Below are 21,816 nucleotides of genomic sequence, written 5' to 3' on the forward strand. Positions count from 1 at the left end.
GACTTCGTGGGGTCTGCATCACACTCAAACCCTACCATCAGCTCTTACAAATTGAAATTGAGACTCACCTGACTAGGCCACAGTTTTCCAGTCATTTAGGGTCCAATAAATATGGTTGTGAACCTAGGAGAGGCACTATAGGCAATATTGTGCTGTTAGCAAAGGCACTTTCATGGTCATCTTCTGCCATGGCCCATGAGGCCAAATTTCATTGCATTGTCCAAACAAACGTTCATCATACATCCCACCTTGATTTCTGTGGTTATTTTTGCAGTGTTGCTTGTCTGGTAGTGTTAACAGCCCTACGCAAACACTGCTGCTCTTGGTCATTAGGTAAAAGCTGTTGGTCACGGCATTGTCCTTGGTGAGAAGTAATGCCTGAAATTTGGTATTCACAGCACACTCTTGCCTCTGTGGATCTCAGTATATTTAATTCCCTAATGATTTCCAAAATAAAATGTCCCATGCATCTAGTGCCAACTACCATTACATGTTCCAAGTCTGTTAATTCTCATTGTGCGGTCATAATCTTGTCGGGAACCTTTCCACATATATCACTTGAATACAAATGACAGCTCCATCAATGCACTGCCCTTCTATACCCTGTGTATGCAATACTACTGCTATCAGTATATGTTCATATCACTCACCCATGATTTTTGTTACATCATTGTACTTCCACTTATAACTGTGAACTTGTTTGCTGTTACAAGCAGAATTAAAATATATCTGTATTTAAATAAAATAGAAAGAAACTTCCACATCAGAAAAATATATTAAAAACAAAGATTCCAAGACTTACCAAGCGGGAAAGCGCCGGCAGACAGGCACATGAGCAAAACACACAAACACACACACAGAATTACTAGCTTTCGCAACCGATGGTTGCTTCTTCAGGAAGGAGAGGGAAAGACGAAAGGATGTGGGTTTTAAGGGAGAGGGTAAGGAGTCATTCCAATCCCGGGAGCGGAAAGACTTCCCTTAGGGGAAAAAAAGGACAGGTGTACACTCGCGCACACACACATATCCATCTGCACATACAGATGTCTGCTGTGTGTCTGTGTATGTGCAGATGGATATGTGTGTGTGCGCGAGTGTACACCTGTCCTTTTTTTCCCCTAAGGGAAGTCTTTCCGCTCCCGGGATTGGAATGACTCCTTACCCTCTCCCTTAAAACCCACATCCTTTCGTCTTTCCCTCTCCTTCCTGAAGAAGCAACCATCAGTTGCGAAAGCTAGTAATTCTGTGTGTGTGTTTGTGTGTTTTGTTCATGTGCCTGTCTGCCGGCGCTTTCCCGCTTGGTAAGTCTTGGAATCTTTGTTTTTAATATATATCTGTATTTATATGTATGTGTGTCATTGTAATGAACATTGAGATTTATTCAAAATGGAAACCTGTACAAGAAGCATTGAATTGAATAGAGAAGATGTGTTACCTTTTAAAATATTTATAGCATAGTATCAGTTGTAATGTTTGAATTTTTGTTTTAGACTGAGTTATTCAACATTGCTTGTGATGTGTCTTTTGTGACAGTGGATCTGTAATTACACTGGTAACTTATTCTAACATTCTCACTTGCAGGGGACATACCTCCACCAAGGGATCTGGTTGAGCAGATGTACTGCTCTGAACAGATTCACATCCCACCAACCTTTCCTTATATTCTGCGTCAGTACTGCAAGGCAGCTATCCGCACACAGCCATATGATCTGCTCAAATGGTCAACTGCTTATTTCCGTGCAATGGCAGATGGAGAAATACCACCTGTTAAACACCGACTTGAGTACCCACCCACTGATGTGCCCTCAGGGCTGACACCTGGGTATCTGCGGGTAATACTGAGGCAGGTATGTTTGTTCTATCATGATTGTTGTCATAACACCACAATTCTTGTTACAGATTTGATACACAGTAATCTGGAAGACATTTGCAGATAAATTATAAGAACTAAAAACTAAACTCTGCCCAAACAGGCCATGAAGGCCCAACAGTACCAATCAGCCACCATGTCATTCTCAGCCCACAGGTGCTCTGAATTCAGATTTGGAAGGGCACGCCATCAGCACACCGCACTCCTGGCTGTATGTCAGTTTACAAGACTGGAGCTGCTGCTTCTCAATAAAGTAGCTCCTGGGTTTCCCTCAAGAGGGCTCAATGCATCTCACTTGCCAACAGTGCTCAGCAGACCAAATGGTCACCCATCTGAGAGCTAGCCCATTCCAACAGTGCTTAACTTTGGTGATTGAATGGGAACTGGTGGTACCACTGTGGCAAGGCCGTCAACTTCATTATAAAAACCAGGCTCTTAAAATTAATTACAGGCAGATGGTGGAGAATGGGTAGTGACAGCTATCAGTCAAGAGACAAAAAAGAAATCACAGACTCTTTAGAATGTAATGTTGTGAGATGGTTACATAATCAAAATCAGGTAGGCAGATTTTGAAATATAAGTGGCTTTGACAGTTCATAATAAGATGTCTGTTGTTCAAAGTCTTTCTGTTTGGCATTTTCAGCTAAATCTCCAATTATAAACTTTAGGTGGAGTTTAATTTTATCCATTCATTGCAAACTTCAGGTTGACCTGGTGTTTTGCTGTTTAAAAAAAATTGACAAGATCAGTTATATACTGTTATTTCACCCTGAACTTTCGATTGTCAGACATTTCACAGACCAACATAGCAATACAACATTGTAGAGTGATGTGACATGTTATTAATTATGATTTCTGTGAACTCCCTAAGAAGCGAATGCCATTCTTCCTGCAAACAGTTGTCAGTGCAACCATGTTCTTGGGAGAAAGGCTGTGAGAGGAGTGTGCCTCCCAATACATGCTCTGCAGGATTCAGGACAAGAGATGAGCCACTCAGTGAGTTCATTTTTTTGCTATTGGAAACATTTGTATTCGTGATGAATCTGTGCAGTCAAGCATTTTCACCTTGTATGAAAAAATCATCACCTTTGGTAACAGTATGGGGACATGTGCAAGAATAAAGGAAGTCATCTCTGTAGAGCTGAACACTCGCAGTTTCACACTGGTGACTTAGAGAGTCTGTGTATCCACCAAAGGATGTACAATTGTTAGGAACTGAATTAGAGGTGGCTATGTATTGATGAAGAAGAAGACATTTTTGTGGAAAGAGAGAAAGAGAGAGAGAGAGAGAGAGAGAGAGAGAGAGAGAGAGAGAGAGAGCCTGTCAGCATTGTGAATGGAATTTTGTCAGACACATATATATTTGTGGCTACAATATTAGTGGCTGACACATTGAGACACTCCATCTCTGGGGTCATACAGGGACAGAGCATTTCACTTATCACCATGTCAAGGATACGACGTGTGTTCAGAAAGTAAGGTGACTTTATATTTTTATCACAAAATATTTATTTATTCATCAGTATTCATGTTGTCTCCTTCAATGTAATCCCCCTCAGATACAATACACTTGTGCCAACTCTTCTTCCAAACCTTGAAGCACTTCTCATAAGCACTTTTGGTACAACCTTGAGTACTTCCAGCAATGTAGTTTTTATTTCCTCAATGGTTGAAAATCTTCATCCGCTCATAGGTCTCTTCAGTTTTGGAAACAGCAAAAAGTTGCAGTGCCAAATCCAGTGAATATGTTGGTTGATGCATCATTGTCATGTTGTTTTTGGCCAAAAAATCCCTCACAAGCAACAATGAATGAGCAGGTGCATTGCCATGATGCAAAAGCCATGGATTGTTTTTCTACAATTCCAGACATTTTTTGTGTATTGCTTCTTGCAAATGGTGCATAACATTAAGGCAATATTCTTTATTGGCCATACGACCTTGAGACAAAGATTCATGATGCACTACATCAGGGTAATTGAAAAAAACAGTAAACAAAACTTTGATATTTGATCAAACTTGGCGTGCTTTTTTCAGTCTCGGCTCTCTGGGATGCTTCCATTGGGATGATCAGGCTTTGGTTTCGACATCATAACCATAAACCCATGTTTTGTCACCAGTTATGACCCTTTTGAGCAAATCAGGATCATCATTGACATCATTCAAGAGCTCCGGAGTGATGCTCATGTGTCGATTCTTCTGATCAAAATTGAGAAGTTTTGGAACAAACTTCACTGACACACATCTCATGCCCAAAACATCAGAAAAAATTGCATTACATAGGTTGACCAATAAGCCAACATTCTCAGCAACTTCTCTTATGGTAATTTGATGATTTTCCGAAACAATTTTCTTCACAGCTTCAAAGTTATGATCTGTTGTTGATGTGCTGTGGTGTCCAGAGCAAGGTTCATCATTGGCATCTTCTTGGCCATCTTGGAAAAGCTTGTACCACTTGTAAGCTTTTTTTTACTTAGAGCAGACTCATTGTATGCCACTGTCAACATTTCAAGTGTTTTAGAGCTCTTGATTTCATTTTTCACACAAAATTTGATGCAAATTCTTTGCTCCATTTTTTTATAATAATCAAAAATCACCGACCACATTAAAACATGCCTAACCTTTCTATCTGCCAAAAACAAAAAAAGTGTGCTGTACACTTGAAACTGTGAACATATGTTCGTGACATATGTACCAACATAACAAAAAAAGATCGATAATCAAATGTATGTTGCCTGCACAATTTGAAAAGTCACCTTACTTTTTGAACAGCCCTTGTATACCATGAGTACCTCAATTCGGGGAAAACTGCTGTTTCATGTATCACAGATATAAGCTTTGGAACACAAACGCTATTATCAGATGCTTGAGGCATTAAAAATATCACCTGAGCTCATAAGACACAGTACAGACTGACACAGATCAATTGCTGGATAAGAGTACACTGAAAACCACATAAGACAATGCATCCCACTTGCCAACATGACACCTTTCAGGCAACTGCTGATGGTATTCTCAAGGAGGAAGTTTATGTGGGATTTCATATGGCCACTTATATATTTTCCACTATTTGTCACCAGCAAACAATATAGGAAATTACTGTCCAATAATGTGCATCCATTTCTTTGCTGTCAACAACTTGTATGTGATCTGTGCCTTCAGCCAGACAATACACCCTCCTATCAGACCCAAATTGTACCAGAATGGTCTAAGAAGCTCTCTGCAGACATTAGGGTGATTATGTGGCACCCCAGGTCACATGACTGCAAACCAGTTGATAACAAAAGGGACACTATCAAGGGATATTTCAGGCCTTGTATCTAGCCACTGAAAAGTAATCAAGTAGCCATCAAACAGCACTGTGATTTCAACCTCATTGAGTCCACACAACCATCACTGGGGTGTGCTATCCTGAACAAAAGTCTAATCATAAACTGACATTGGTCATCATCATCCAAAATTCTGGATGCCAAACTTGTGGTCATAAAATGTTGCTACATCCTTTTTTGAGTCATTAGTTTACTGACCAATTTGCTGCCACATTTTTTTCTCCCCAGTGCCAGTCTTTTCACCTTAGAGTAGTACTTACACCCAACACCCTCAATTATTATTATTTCAAACAATAAAAAATCCAGGATGGAATGTAACAGTATTATGAATTATTAATGTAACAGTGTTATATATAAAATAGAAAGAAACTACCACATGGGAAAAATATATTAAAAACAAAGATTCCAAGACTTACCAAGTGGGAAAGAGCCGGTAGATAGGCACAATGAATAAAACACACAAAATTTTGAGTTTTGTCAACCGGCGACTGCTTCGTCAGGAAAGAGGGAAGGAAAAGGAAAGATGAAAGGATGTGGGTTTTAAGGGAGAGGGTAAGGAGTCATTCCAATCCCGGGAGCGGAAAGACTTACCTTAGGGGGGAAAAAGGATCGGTATATACTCTCGCGCGCACGCGCCCACACACACACACACACACACACACACACACACACACACACACACACACACACATCCATCCATACACAGACACAAGCAGACATATTTACAGGCAAAGAGTATGGGCAGAGATGTAAGTCGAGGCGGAAGTGTGGAGGCAAAGATGATGATGAATGCCAGGTGAGGTATGAGTGGCGGCAACTAGACATTAGCGGAGATTGAGGCCTGGTGGATAACGAGAAGAGAGGATATATTGAAGGGCAAGTTCCCAATCCGGAGTTCGGATAGGTTGGTGTTGGTGGGAAGTATTCAGATAACCCGGACGGTGTAACACTGTGCCAAGATGTGCTGGCCGTGCACCAAGGCATGTTTAGCCACAGGGTGATTCTCATTACCAACAAACACTGTCTGCCTGTGTCCCTTCATGCGAATGGACAGTTTGTTGCTGGTCATTCCCACATAGAAAGCGTCACAGTGTAGGCAGGTCAGTTGGTAAATCACGTGGGTGCTTTCACACGTGGCTCTGCCTTTGATCGTGTACACCTTCCGTGTTGCAGGACTGGAGTAGGTGGTGGTGGGAGGGTGCATGGGACAGATTGGTGTAATGGTCCAGGGATTCAGGACTGGAGCAGTTTCGTTTGCCACGAAGGCCTAGGCTGTAGGGAAGGGACTGTTCGATATGGAATGGGTGGCAGCTGTCATAATGGAGGTACTGTTGCTTGTTGGTGGGTTTGATGTGGACGGATGTGTTTAGCTGGCCATTGGACAGATGGAGGTCAACGTCAAGTTCATCCCTATGAAATCCACAAACCACCTTTCCTACCCTCTGGCTGCTACCCTTGAAACCACCCCCAGTGTAAAACCTGTCCCATGCACCCTCCCACCAGCACCTACTCCAGTCCTGTAACCCAGAAGGTGTACACGATCAAAGGCAGAGCCACGTGTGAAAGCACCCACGTGATTTACCAACTGACCTGCCTACACTGTGACGCTTTCTATGTGGGAATGACCAGCAACAAACTGTCCATTCGCATGAAGGGACACAGGCAGACAGTGTTTGTTGGTAATGAGAATCACCCTGTGGCTAAACATGCCTTGGTGCACGGCCAGCACATCTTGGCACAGTGTTACACCATCAGAGTTATCTGGATACTTCCCACCAACACCAACCTATCCGAACTCCGGAGATGGGAACTTGCCCTTCAATATATCCTCTCTTCTCATTATCCACCAGGCCTCAATCTCCGCTAATTTCAAGTTGCCGCCACTCATACCTCACCTGTCATTCAACATCATCTTTGCCTCCACACTTCCACCTCGACTTACATCTCTGCCCATACTCTTTGCCTTTAAATATGTCTGCTTGTGTCTGTGTATGTATGGGTGGATATATGTGTGTGTGTGTGTGTGTGTGTGTGTGTGTGTGTGTGTGTGTGTGTGTGTGTGTGTGTGTGTGTGCGCGTGCGCGAGTATATACCTATCCTTTTTTCCCTCTAAGGTAAGTCTTTCCGCTCCCGGGATTGGAATGACTCCTTACCCTCTCCCTTAAAACCCACATCCTTTCATCTTTCCTTTTCCTTCCCTCTTTCCTGACGAAGCAGCCGCCGGTTGCGAAAGCTCGAAATTTTGTGTGTGTTTGTGTGTTATTTTATTGTGCCTGTCTACCGGCGCTTTCCCGCTTGGTAAGTCTTGGAATCTTTGTGTTTAATATATTTTTCCCATGTGGTAGTTTCTTTCTATTATATATATATATATATACACTCCTGTAAATGGAAAAAAAGAACACATTGACACTGGTGTGTCAGACCCACCATACTTGCTCCGGACACTGCGAGAGGGCTGTACACGGCACAGCGGACACACCAGGAACCGCGGTGTTGGCCGTCAAATGGCGCTAGCTGCGCAGCATTTGTGCACCGCCGCCGTCAGTGTCAGCCAGTTTGCCGTGGCATACGGAGCTCCATCGCAGTCTTTAACACTGGTAGCATGCCGCGACAGCGTGGACGTGAACCGTATGTGCAGTTGACAGACTTTGAGCGAGGGCGTATAGTGGGCATGCAGGAGGCCGGGTGGACGTACCGCCGAATTGCTCAACACGTGGGGCGTGAGGTCTCCACAATACCTCGATGTTGTCGCCAGTGGTCGGCGGAAGGTGCAATTGCCCGTCGACCTGGGACCGGACCGCAGTGACGCACGGATGCATGCCAAGACCGTAGGATCCTACGCAGTGCCCTAGGGGACCGCACTGCCACTTCCCAGCAAATTAGGGACACTGTTGCTCCTGGGGTATCGGCGAGGACCATTCGCAACCGTTTCCATGAAGCTGGGCTACGGTCCCGCACACCGTTAGGCCGTCTTCCGCTCACGCCCCAACATCGTGCAGCCCGCCTCCAGTGGTGTCGCGACAGGTGTGAATGGAGGGACGAATGGAGACGTGTCGTCTTCAGCGATGAGAGTCGCTTCTGCCTTGGTACCAATGATGGTCGTATGCGTGTTTGGCGCCGTGCAGGTGACCGCCACAATCAGGACTGCATACGACCGAGGCACACAGGGCCAACACCCGGCATCATGGTGTGGGGAGCGATCTCCTACACTGGCCGTACACCTCTGGTGATCGTCGAGGGGACACTGAATAGTGCACGGTACATCCAAACCGTCATCGAACCCATCGTTCTACCATTCCTAGACTGGCAAGGGAACTGGCTGTTCCAACAGGACAATGCGCGTCCGCATGTATCCCGTGCCACCCAACGTGCTCTAGAAGGTGTAAATCAACTACCCTGGCCAGCAAGATCTCCGCATCTTTCCTCCATTGAGCATGTTTGGGACTGGATGAATCATCGTCTCACGCGGTCTGCACGTCCAGCACGAATGCTGGTCCAACTGAGGCGCCAGGTGGAAATGGCATGGCAAGCCGTTCCACAGGACTACATCCAGTATCTCTACGATCGTCTCCATGGGAGAATAGCAGCCTGCATTGCTGCGAAAGGTGGATATACACTGTACTAGTGCCGACATTGTGCATGCTCTGTTACCTGTGTCTATGTGCCTGTGGTTCTGTCAGTGTGATCATGTGATGTATCTGACCCCAGGAATGTGTCAATAAAGTTTTCCCTTCGTGGGACAATGAATTCACGGTGTTCTTATTTCAATTTCCAGGAGTGTATATATGTGTGTGTGTGTGTGTGTGTGGTGTTTTTCAACAAAGGTTTTGTTGGCCAAAAACTCATTTTGTGTCTGTCTTTTTGTTGTGCCTACCTGCGATGTAGCATCTCTGCTGTATGCTGAGAGCAACTATGCTTTTCATAATATCCTCAATTATTTGTTATATACATTTCAATGTCTGTCTTCCACTAAAAATTTTGCCCTCTACGCTCAATGTCTTAACATATTTCTAACCCTTCTTCTAAGTGATTTTTTTCACCTATTCCATTTTTTGACAATTTTGTGGACAACTTCCTCACTTTTTAACATGTTTTTATAAGATCACTCTCTTGTCTATCTGTATGTTTAGTACAGACTCTGCAGTTGATTTTAAGCTAACTTCCTCATGAGCTTGAGAATTCAAATTTTAAAGATAGCTCAGAACTGGGTGACATTACAATATTAACTCACTTTTATGCCAGTCTGTTTGTGGTTGGAGATAAAAAAGTTAGGTAACACCTGACATCTCGGCTGCCCTGAAGGATCAGCATGTTGTGCGGGTAGTATCAGAATGCGTTACAGGTGGTATGTGAGTGGATGGGCACAGCTGAGCAGAGAGAGAGGGAGGGTGAAGGTGAATGTGTGAAACCATGGGTACAAAGCTAGTATATATAAATAATTATTTAAATAAAAAATATAATCTCATCAGAATGTTTAAAAACCATTGAGAAATTACACACACACACACACACGAGCCTAAACAGTAGAAAATTGTTATTTGAATATCAATATATTTTTAATATAACAATCTTTGAATTGGACAAAAAAGTGTCATAATATTTCTTGTAGTCCTGTAAAGATTCCTAACGTCTCACTGGTAATCCTGAAAATTGGTGCTTACAAATTTTTAACAAGTAAATGTGAATATTACCAGACTATCAGTTTAATATGTCATGGTTGCAAAATACTAACCCAAATTTCTTACAGAAAAATGGGAAAACGGGAAGAAGCCAGCCTCAGGGAAGATCAGTTTTGATCCTGGAGAAATGTAGGAACATCCAAGGTAATACTGACTGTACCAGTAGATTTAGAGAAACCTTTTGACAATGTGAACAGGAGTACTCTCTGAAATTCTGAAGGTAGCAGGGATAAAATACAGGTAGTGAAAAGCTATCTACAATTTGTACATAAACCATATGGCAGTTCTAAGAGGTGAGAGGCATGAAAGAGAAGCAGTGGTTGAGAAAGGAATGAGGCAGAGTTGCAACCTATCCCTGATGTTATTCAATCTATATATTGAGCAAGCAGTAAAGGAAACAAAAGAAAAATTTGAAGTAAGAGTTAGAGTCCATGGAGAAGATATAAACAGTTTGAGGTTTTCTGATGACATGGTAATTGTCAGACAGCAAAGGACTTGGAAGAGCAGTTGAATAGAATAGACACTGTCTTGAAAGGAGGATATCAGATTAACATCAACAAAATGAAAACAAGGATAATGGAATGTAGTTGAATTAAATTCTGAGGGAATTAAATTAGGAAATGAGACACTTAGAGTGGTAGATAGGCTTTACTACTTGGACATTAAAATAACTGATAGTGGCCAAAGAAGAGAGGGTATAAAATGTAGACTAACAATGGCAAGAAAAGCATTACTGAAGAAGATTTAAGTCTCATGGAGTCTTTTCTGAAAGTATTTGTATGAAGTGCAGCCATGTATGGAAGTGGAAGAACAATGATAAACAGTTTAGATAACAAGAGAATAGAAATGAGTGTGGCCTTGGCAGCCAGAGACTGCAGTCATGTGTGTGTGAGATGCATTTGCATGAGTGTGAGTGTGTATGTTCTATCTCCATCAAAGGCCTTGTTGGCCCAAAGATCATTTTCTAACTGTCTTTTGCTGTGCGCATCTGCAACTCAGGGTCTCCACTATATAGTGAGTAGCAATTATCTTTTTCATACTATTGTTACATTCCATTCTGGATTTCCCATAAGAGAATAGAAAATATGAAATGTGGCACAACAGAAGAATGCTGCAGATTAGATGGGTAGATAACATAACTAATGACGGCATACTGGAGAAAAGAAATTTGTGGCACAACCTGACCAGAAGAAGGGATCAATTGATAGGACATATTCTTAGACAATAAGGGATCATCAATTTAGTACTGGAGGGAAGTGTGGGGATAAAGATTGTAGAGGGAGACAGAGAGATGAATACAGTAAATGGATTCCGAAGGACGTAGGTTGCAGCAGTTATTCGAGGATGAAGAGACTTGAACGGGATGGAGCAGCATGGAGAGCTGCATCAAACCAGTCTTTGAACGGAAGAACACAACAGCAACATGACAATACTTTTAAGATTTATAACAAAAAGCATGGGGCACATGCAATAGATAATAGTTAGGAAGTGAACTATTCATGCATCAGTTATGTATTGCATTCACCCAACATTTTTCATAATAGATGTTATAAAAATTGTCATAGCTATTAAAAATTCGCAAGCACAAATTTTCAGAACTATCAGTGTCAATTTAGGAATCTGTATGGTGTGAGGAGAAATTATTGTATACTTTTTAGTCTAATTTCAAAATGTCTAATATTAAAAATTTATTTATTTTAATAATTATGATTATGTTTTGAGTCTTTTTTGAGCATCCTTCCATAACAACACATCTTAAAAGCATCATTTCTTTTCTAGTCTTCCCCCAGCACATCATTAATGTACATACAATGATATGCTCCAGGTGTATAGACTCACAAATTTCTCTCTGCAATATTGGTCTATGTTTGATACCACAAGATTTATTTATTGAGGAATGCTTTCTTTGCCTGTTTCTTATACTCACTTTGTTTCATATGCTACTAGGTAGGAGAATTCTTTCATTTCCTCTTCTACCTGGTCTCCAATTTTAATGTTAAATTTGTCATTGACCTTATTTCTATCATTCCTCAATGCTTTTTTCTTTCAGTGGTTCTCAATTCAGTCTGTAATCTATGTCCAGCAAACTGTTCATTCCAACAACAGGTACAGTAATTCTGCCTCACTTTCACGGAGGATGGCACTCTCATCAGTAAATCTAACAGCGGAAACTACAAGTTGGAATATCAACAATATTAGTAAAAGAATGGATTGCTACTCTCGATAAAGCTGACCCATTGAATTGCAGAAAGGCACAACAAAAAGACTGGAACATATTATAGCTTTTGGCCAAAGCCTTTTTCAGCAAAGCTAACACATACTTTCACACAAGCAAGCACACCTCGTGCACACATGACCACTACCAACAGCAGCTCCGGCCGGACTGAAAACAGAGGTGCCAGTGCTAACAGTGGTGTGTGCCTGAGGCATGCATGCTTGCATGAAAATGTATGTGTTTTCTTTGCTGAAGAAAGCTTTGGTCAAAAGCTATAATGTGTAACTGTCTTTTGGTTGTACCTTTCTGCAACTCAGTGGGTTACCACGATGGTGAGTAGCAATCTATCCTTTTCCTAAAATTTTATAATCAATGTCCTTTCACCCTGAATTTTAAGACTACATCTGAAGTTTTCTTTGATTTCCATCATTGATTCTTTGTTAACAGGTTTAACAGTAGAGGAGAAAGACTGCATCTTTGCCTTAAGCATGGTTTAGTCAGAGGACCCAAAGAAGTTCTGGTCATATGTAAAGGATGTTAGTGGTACCAAAGTTAGAGTCCAAAAACTCATGGATGATACAGGAACTGAAACTGAGCATAGCAAAGCAAAAGGAAATGTGCTGGACTCTGTTTTAAATTTTCCTTTACAAGGGGTACTACCTCACTTTAATTTTTGCACCACTGCAAAAATAAGTAAGCTACTGTCAGCAATGTTGAGAAACAGCTGGAAATGTTAAATCTGAACTAGGTCACAGTGCCGGGTCTGTATCAAGTTATATACAGACTGAATGTAACAGAAACTTCCTAACAGAGTAAAGTTGATTGCCGAACTGGGACTCGAAATGTAAACCTTGCCCTCCACAGGTATTGCTCTTTCCAACTGAGGTATCCACTCAAGCATACAACCCATCCTCATAGTGTGTCTCTTCTCTTTTCCAAACTTCAGTCAATTCACCACATCATGTAAGTCTTCCTCACTTTTACAGAGGATAGAAGTGTCAATCATAAAAATCTTTGCCTACAAATGGCATAGTTCCAGGTGCAAACCCTGCTCCATTACACAGTTTTAATCTTTTGTGAACTTTCAAAACAGAGTACTCTCTGCTACAGAGTAAAAGTTTCATTCTGTCAACCTGTATGTAACAATTTGTGGGGATATGAAATGGAATGATCACATGGTCACAGTTGTAAGTGAAACAGGTTGCAGATTATGGTTAATTGATAGAATACTGGGAAAACATTGCTGAACTGTCTCCATAGATTCATTTTCTAAAGGATAATGTGACAGCAGCTATTTTGTTTATGTGCAGCAACATTTATTCCAAAAGCTGTGTGTATTAGTATTATATAATTGGTACCAGTTTCGTTCATACAGTCTGCCATCCTCACACTTCTACAAAAATACTGCAAATATATTATCTCATTATTTGTTAACTGAATTACAGTAAACCAATTTAAATTATATATATGCATGATTCTATCATAGTATTGAAACTGTAAAAGACAGTAGCTCTAAATAGTACTCCACTACAACTATATGTGTAATAGCTGCTAAAAATCAAATAGTCCACACAAGCTGTATGACTCAGTAAGCACATTACATACATACAAATGAGTAGGTGTTGTCATTGTTGTTGTTGTGGTATTCAATCTAGAGACTGGGTTGATGCAGCTCTCCATGCTACTCTATCCTGTGCTTCCTTCTTCATTTCCAAGTAACTACTGCACCCTACATCCTTCTGAATCTGCTTAGTGTATTCATCTCTTGGTCTCCCTCTACAATTTTTACCCTCCACACTGCCCTCCAGTATTAAATTAGTCATCCCTTGATGCCTCAGAACAAGCCCTACCAATTGATCCCTTCTTCTAGACAAGTTGTGCCACAAATTCCTCTTCCAGTCCTGTTCAGAACCTCCTCATTAGTTATTTGATCTACATATCTAATCTTCAGCATTCTTCTGTAGCACCACATTTCAAAAACTTCAGTTCTCTTCTTGTCTAAACTATTTATCATCCACATTTCACATCCTTACATGACTACACTGCACATGAATAGGCCTACTTTGAGAAAAGACTTCCTGACACTTAAATCTATACTCGATGTTAACAAATTTTTCTTCTTCAGAAACACCTTTCTTGCCATTGCCAGTCTACATTTTATATCCTCCTTACTTTGACCATAATCAGTTCCTTTTCTCCCCCAAATAGCAAAAATCATATACTACTTTAAGTGCCTCGTTTCCTAATCTAATTCCCTCAGCATCATCTGATTTAATTAGACAACATTCCATTATCCTCGTTTTGCATTTGTTGATGTTCATCTTATATCCTCCTTTCAAGACACTGTCCATTCCATTCAATAGCTCTTCAAGGTCCTTTACTGACAGAATTACAATGCCATCAGCAAACCTCAAAATTTTTATTTCTTCTCAATGGATTTTTAATTCCTACTCCAAATTTTTCTTTTGTCTCCTTTACTGATTGCTCAATCTATAGACTAGATAACATCAGGGATAGGCTACAACCCCTCACTCCCTTCCCAACCACTGCTTCCCTTTCATGCTCCACAACTCTTATAACTGCCATCTGGTTTCTGTACAAATTGTAAATAGCATTTTTGCTCTCTGTATGTTAACCCCTGCCACCTTCAGAATTCCAGTGAACATTGTCAAAAGATTTCTTATTAAACTGATAGTTTGGTAATTTTCACACTTGTCAACACCTGCTTTCTTTGTACTTATATGGATATGGAGACTGTTCTTTCAGACATGTCCAAAAGAACAGACACCATTGATGACCTGCAGCTGTCTAGAATGAAACTATAATTATATATTAATGCCTTCAGCTGCTGATGGATGTTGATATATATCAACGGGGACAGGTGAAAATGTGTGCCCCGACTGGGATTCGAACCTGGGATCTCCTGCTTACATGGCAGACGCTCTATCCATCTGAGCCACCAAGAGCACAGAGGATAGTGCAACTGCAGGGACTGTGAGACCCACATTCTCACTTTATATGTCCGCACACTACATTCGTAAGACATTCTTACCGGGGCACACATTTTCACCTGTCCCCGTTGTTATATATCAATGCCCACCAGCAGCTGAAGGTATTATTATATAATTCTAATTGCTGTCTCTGTGTTTGGAATTATTATAGTCTTCTTGAAGTCTGAGGGTATTTTGCCTGTCTCATACATCTTGCTCACCAGATGGTAGAGTTTTGTCAGGGCTGAGTCTCCCAAGGCTCTCAGTAGTTCTAATGGAATGTTGGCTTCTCCAGGGGCCTTGTTTTGGCTTAGGTCTTCCAGTGCTCTGTGAAGTTCTTCATTCAGGATCACATCTCTCATTTCATCATCACCTATGTCCTTTTCCATTTCCATAATGTTGCCCTCAAGTACATCACCCTTGTATAAAACCACTGTATACTCCTTCCACCTTTCTGCTTTCCCTTTTTTGCTTAGAACAGGCTTTCCATCAGAGCTGTTGATATTCTGTTGATATTCATACAAGTGGTTCTCTTTTCTGCAAAGGTCTCTTTAATTTTCCTGTAGGCAGTATCTATCTTACCCCTAGTGATATGTGCCTCTATATTGTTACAGTTATCCTCTAGCCATCCCTGCTTAGCCATTTTGCACTTTCTGTCAATCTCATTTTTGAGACGTTTGTATTCCTTTTTGCCTGCTTCATTTAGTGCATTTTTATATTTTCTCCTTTCACCTATTAAATTCAATATCTTTTCTGTTACTCAAGGACTACTACTAGCCCTTATCTTTTTACCTACTTGATCCTCTGCTGCCTTCACTCTTCCATCTCTCAAAGCTACCCATTCTTCTTCTACTGTATTTCTATCCCCTGTTCTTGTCAATCATTCCCTAATGCTCTCTCTGAAACTCTCTACAACCTCTGGTTCTTTCAGTTTATCCAGATCTCACCTCCTTAAATTATCACCTTTTTGCAGTACCTTCAGTTTTAATTTACATTTCATAACCAACAGATTATGGTCAGAATCCACATCTGCCCCTGGAAATGTCTTACAATCTAAAACTTGGCTCTGAAATCTCTGTCTTACCATTATATAAATCTATCTGAAAAATTCCAGTGTCTCCAGGCCTCTTCCACATATGCAAACTTCTTTCATGATTCTTAAACCAAGTGTTATCTATGATTAAATTATGCTCTGTGCAAAATTCTACTCAGCGGCTTCGTCTTTCATTCCGTAATCTCCCTTAACTATCTGAACAATTTCTTCTATCTCAGCATACACTTCTTCAATCTCTTCATTGTCTGCAGTGCTAGTTGGCACATAAACTTGTACTACTGTAGTAGGCATGGGCTTCGTGTCAATCTTGGCTACAACAATGCATTCACTGTGCTGTTCATAGTAGCTGACCCACACTCCTACTTTTTTATTCATTACACAGGCAAATGAAAAATTTTTTTGAAAACTTTTTTTACTTTGAAAGCTTATCTTTATAGGTTTTTATGAGCTGAATCCAAATCTAGCCTTAGTTTTTTGTATCAATCATAGTTTTTGAGCAATATGCTTTTTATCATATAGTATAAAAATCCTATGCTATACAGTAAACAGGGAAATTAATGAAATGCTTTGTTTCAACATAAGCATGGTTTGTATTTACAGTAAGCTATGTAAAACAATGATATGTGTTAATAGATGTTTCACTTGTCAGCTGGAATTGGTTTGTATTTTCTTTTTTTTTTTCATTGAAGCTTCTTGTGTAGCTTTTTCTATGATGAGTCATTTGCCGAACTTCTCAGTGAAGTGACCAACAGTAGTCCCCCATCATGTTGGTGTTCCAGTGGTCTTGGTAGCGATTCTCAATCACTTTAATGTCCTGGTGAAAATGCTCTCCTTGCTCCTCACTAACATCTCCCATATATCCTGTGCTAAGAACTTTGTAATGACTTGCTTGGATGATACCCATGATTCTTTCTCATTTAAAGTCATTTTGGATTCAAAGTTAACATCAAATATAAATTTTCTAACGTCAGGTCTGACAAAGATGCCTTCTTCTAGTTTAGCTTCTGAAAGGTGTGGAAACAGTTGACAGAGATACTTAAAACATGGTCCATCTTTAGGAAAACTCTTTACAAACTGTTTCACCAGGCCTAACTTTATATGTATAGGTGGTAGGAGTATGTTTTTTTTGGATCTATAAGGTTTTTGCATAGAATATTCTTCACACTAGGTTTTAAAGACTCCCTCACAGGCCAGTTCTTTGCGCACCGATGTTGATCCCTAGTCCTAATGTCCCATTCACATAAGAAACATGGAAATTTGGTAAAACCACCTTGCTGACCGAGGAGCATGCATGTTACTTTTTGATCACCATATATCATCCAACGATGAGGAGAATAGCCTATTTTATTTAGCACTATTTCTAGGTTTTCATAGCTTTCTTTCATATGTACAGAATGTCCAACAGGTATAGATGCATACATGTTACCATTATGTAATAAAACACCATTTAAACTAGTTTTGGATGAATCTATAAACAGCCTCCAGTCTTTCTTTGTGTATTCAATACCAAACTCATTCATCAGATTGCGAATGTCTGAGCAGTGCACTAAGTCATCTTCTCGCTAAAAAAACTTGGAAAATTGCTGCTCTCTCTTTCTATACATGTATATACTGGTTCCAACTGCCAATAGTTGTTTTCTTTTAATCTAGAGCCAAGCAATTCAGCTTTTTCTTTTGTTTAAGCCCAGATCCCTAACCAAATTGTTAAGCTCGGTATCAGTAAACAATTTGGGCTGTAGACTTTCTGTATTACAATGGAATTCGTCGTCATCTGGTTCATCTAAATCAGACTGTACATCGGAAAATACTTCTGTTGGAATAGAATTTAAGTCATTTGTTGGTTCAGAAAATGGCAAATCTACACCATGCCCTACTGGTCGGATGGTGGACAGAAGGTTAGGGTAGCTTATTACCTTCTTGTTTTTCGAAACATGACCAGTAATATGAAAAGTAGCAATTACTGGAATGATTTCTTGGCTCCCTCAATATCATAGGAACAGCAAACCTAAAGGCTTTTTTTCTCTTTTTTGGACCATTTTCTCAGCTTTTCAACACACTCAGAACATTCTTATGTGGCACCCAAGATTTATCTTGATTACCAAGTTTAGATTCAAAGTATGAGAGATAAACCTTTTTCACAAAGTCTGTAGTGTTTCTTCGGTTTTTTTAATCACAAATTTGCCATAAATATAACAAAAACTGTCAGTAGAGTTTTTACAACCACAATTAGACATTGTACTGAACACATGTACATAAAATGGGAAAGTGAGGTTAGGTTGACAGTAAACAAAACACCATCTGTTAACACAAAAATAGAATCGACCTTTTTTTTGCCAGCAAATATTTTTCAGCAGTGCTACCAGTGTCATCTACAGATATTACACCACCTTTTAAAATTGTTTTAACTATACAAAAGCTGTTAATTTCTTTAACAAAATCACTTAATTTTAGAAATTTAACTGTAAAAATGTGAAGAAATGGTGGGCGATATAGTTTTTTAAGTATCATATTTGGATTTCCCATGCTAAAAAGCATAAGAATAAGGTATTTTCAGCAAAAAAGTTTTTCCATCGTTGGCCTGTGTTATTAAACTTACTACTGCATTACCTCTATCTGATTTTGTATTTATAACACTGTATTCACTGACCAGAAGTCTTCTTCCTCCTGCCACCGAACTTCACTAACTGGCACTATATCTAACTTTATCTATTTCCCTTTTTAAATTTTTTACCTACCTGCTGATCAAGGGACCTGTCTTTCCCTCTCTGATCTGTAGAATGCCAGTTTTGTTTCTCCTGATAATGGCATTCTTCTGAGTAGTCCCTGCCCGGAGATCCGAATGGGGGACTATTTCATCTCTGGAATATTTTACCTAAAAGGACGCCATCATCACTTAACCATACAGTAAAGCTGCATGCCCTTGGGAAAAATTACGGCTGTAGTTTCCCCTTGCTTTTAGCTGTTCACAGTACCAGCACAGCAAGGCCGTTTTGGTTACTGTTACAAGGCCATATCAGTCAGTCATCCAGTCTGGATGACTGTTGCCCATGCAACAGTAGGTGTACATAGGTTTATTCCATAGAATCTAAGTACCTACTAGACTAAAATAACCTTACCAGGACTGCATTCACTCTTTTGTTGTACTTGTTGTTGTTGTTGTCTTCAGTCCTGAGACTGGTTTGATGCAGCTCTCCATGCTACTCTATCCTGTGCAAGCTGCTTCATCTCCCAGTACCTACTGCAACCTACATCCTTCTGAATCTGCTTGGTGTACTCATCTCTCGGTCTCCCTCTACGATTTTTACCCTCCACGCTGCCCTCCAATGCTAAATTTGTGATCCCTTGATGCCTCAAAACATGTCCTACCAACCGATCCCTTCTTCTAGTCAAGTTGTGCCACAAACTTCTCTTCTCCCCAATCCTATTCAATACCTCCTCATTAGTTACGTGATCTATCCACCTTATCTTCAGTATTCTTCTGTAGCACCACATTTCGAAAGCTTCTATTCTCTTCTTGTCCAAACTAGTTATCGTCCATGTTTCACTTCCATACATGGCTACACTCCAAACAAATACTTTCAGAAACGACTTCCTGATACATAAATCTATATTCGATGTTAACAAATTTCTCTTCCTCAGAAACGCTTTCCTTGCCATTGCCAGTCTACATTTTATATCCTCTCTACTTCGACCATCATCAGTTATTTTACTTCCTAAATAGCAAAACTCCTTTACTACTTTAAGTGCCTCATTTCCTAATCTAATTCCCTCAGCATCACCCGATTTAATTTGACTACATTCCAATATCCTCGTTTTGCTTTTGTTAATGTTCATCTTATATCCTTCTTTCAAGACACTGTCCATTCCGTTCAACTGCTGTTCCAAGTCCTTTGCCGTCTCTGACAGAATTACAATGTCATCGGCGAACCTCAAAGTTTTTACTTCGTCTCCATGAATTTTAATACCTACTCCAAATTTTTCTTTTGTTTCCTTTACTGCTTGCTCAATATACAGATTGAATAACATCGGGGAGAGGCTACAACCCTGTCTCACTCCTTTCCCAACCACTGCTTCCCTTTCATGCCCCTCGACTCTTATTACTGCCATCTGGTTTCTGTACAAATTATAAATAGCCTTTCGCTCCCTGTATTTTACCCCTGCCACCTTTAGAATTTGAAAAAGAGTATTCCAGTCAACATTGTCAAAAGCTTTCTCTAAGTCTACAAATGCTAGAAACGTAGGTTTGCCTTTTCTTAATCTTTCTTCTAAGATAAGTCGTAAGGTCAGTATTGCCTCACGTGTTCCAACATTTCGACGGAATCCAAACTGATCTTCCCCGAGGTCTCCATCTATCAGTTTTTCCATTCGTCTGTAAAGAATTCGCGTTAGTATTTTGCAGCCGTGGCTTATTAAACTGATAGTTCGGTAATTTTCACATCTGTCAGCACCTGCTTTCTTTGGGATTGGAATTATTATATTCTTCTTGAAGTCTGAGGGTATTTCGCCTGTCTCATACATCTTGCTCACCAGCTGGTAGAGTTTTGTCATTACTGGCTCTCCCAAGGCCGTCAGTAGTTCTAATGGAATGTTGTCTACTCCGGGGGCCTTGTTTCGACTCAGGTCTTTCAGTGCTCTGTCAAACTCTTCACGCAGTATCGTATCTCCCATTTCGTCTTCATCTACATCCTCTTCTATTTCCATAATATTGTCCTCAAGTACATCGCTCTTGTATAAACCTTCTATATACTCCTTCCACCTTTCTGCCTTCCCTTCTTTGCTTAGAACTGGGCTGCCATCTGAGCTCTTGATATTCATACACGTGGTTCTCTTCTCTCCAAACGTCTCTTTAATTTTCCTGTAGGCAATATCTATCTTACCCCTAGTGAGATAAGCTTCTACATCCTTACATTTGTCCTCTAGCCATCCCTGTTTAGCCATTTTGCACTTCCTGTCGATCTCATTTTTGAGACGTTTGTATTCCTTTTTGCCTGCTTCATTTACTGCATTTTTATATTTTCTCCTTTCATCAATTAAATTCAATATTTCTTCTGTTACCCAAGGATTTCTAGCAGCCCTCGTCTTTGTACCTACTTTATCCTCTGCTGCCTTCACTACTACATCCCTCAGAGCTACCCATTCTTCTTCTACTGTATTTACTTATAAAACAAATAAAATGTTGTGGTGCACAATACATCCTGGGAATGAGCAAGAGAAACAGGCGATACTGAATATATACAGAAAAGGGCAGCACAAATGATTAAAGGTTTGTCTGACTAACAGAAATGCTGAAAAATGTAAACTAGTGGATGCTTGAAGATTGACATCAGCAATCCTACAAATGCATTGTTACAAAGTTTCAAGAACTTGTTGTGGTCTTCAGTCCAGAGACTGGTTTGCTGCAGCTCTCCATGCTACTCTATCCTGTGCAAGCTTCTTCATCTCCTAGTACCTACTGAAACTTACATCCTTCTGAATGTGTTTAGTGTATTCATCTCTTGGTCTTCCTTTATGATTTTTACCCTCCACACTGCCCTCCAGAAATAAATTGGTGATCCCTTGATGCCTCAGAATATGTCCTACCAGCCAATCCCTTCTAGTCAAGTTGTGCCACAAATTTCTTTTCTCTCCAATTCTATTCAATATCTCTTCAGTTGAACGGAATGGACAGTGTCTTGAAAGGAG

At 40.3% G+C, this 21,816-nt stretch overlaps 1 protein-coding gene across 1 annotated transcript in view; it reads left to right on the top strand.

Moving 5' to 3' along the window:
- The window catches only part of LOC126284468 (uncharacterized), a 103,116-nt gene that overhangs the window by 23,320 nt on the left and 57,980 nt on the right, over positions 1 to 21,816 (top strand). Inside the window, exon 2 of the mRNA XM_049983419.1 lies at positions 1,582 to 1,847. Coding sequence (XP_049839376.1) covers positions 1,582 to 1,847 — 266 coding nt within the window. The remainder of the gene's footprint in view (positions 1 to 1,581; positions 1,848 to 21,816) is intronic.

Source organism: Schistocerca gregaria, chromosome 8 (genome assembly GCF_023897955.1).
Source record: "Schistocerca gregaria isolate iqSchGreg1 chromosome 8, iqSchGreg1.2, whole genome shotgun sequence".
In the NCBI taxonomy this organism is placed as follows: domain Eukaryota; kingdom Metazoa; phylum Arthropoda; class Insecta; order Orthoptera; family Acrididae; genus Schistocerca; species Schistocerca gregaria.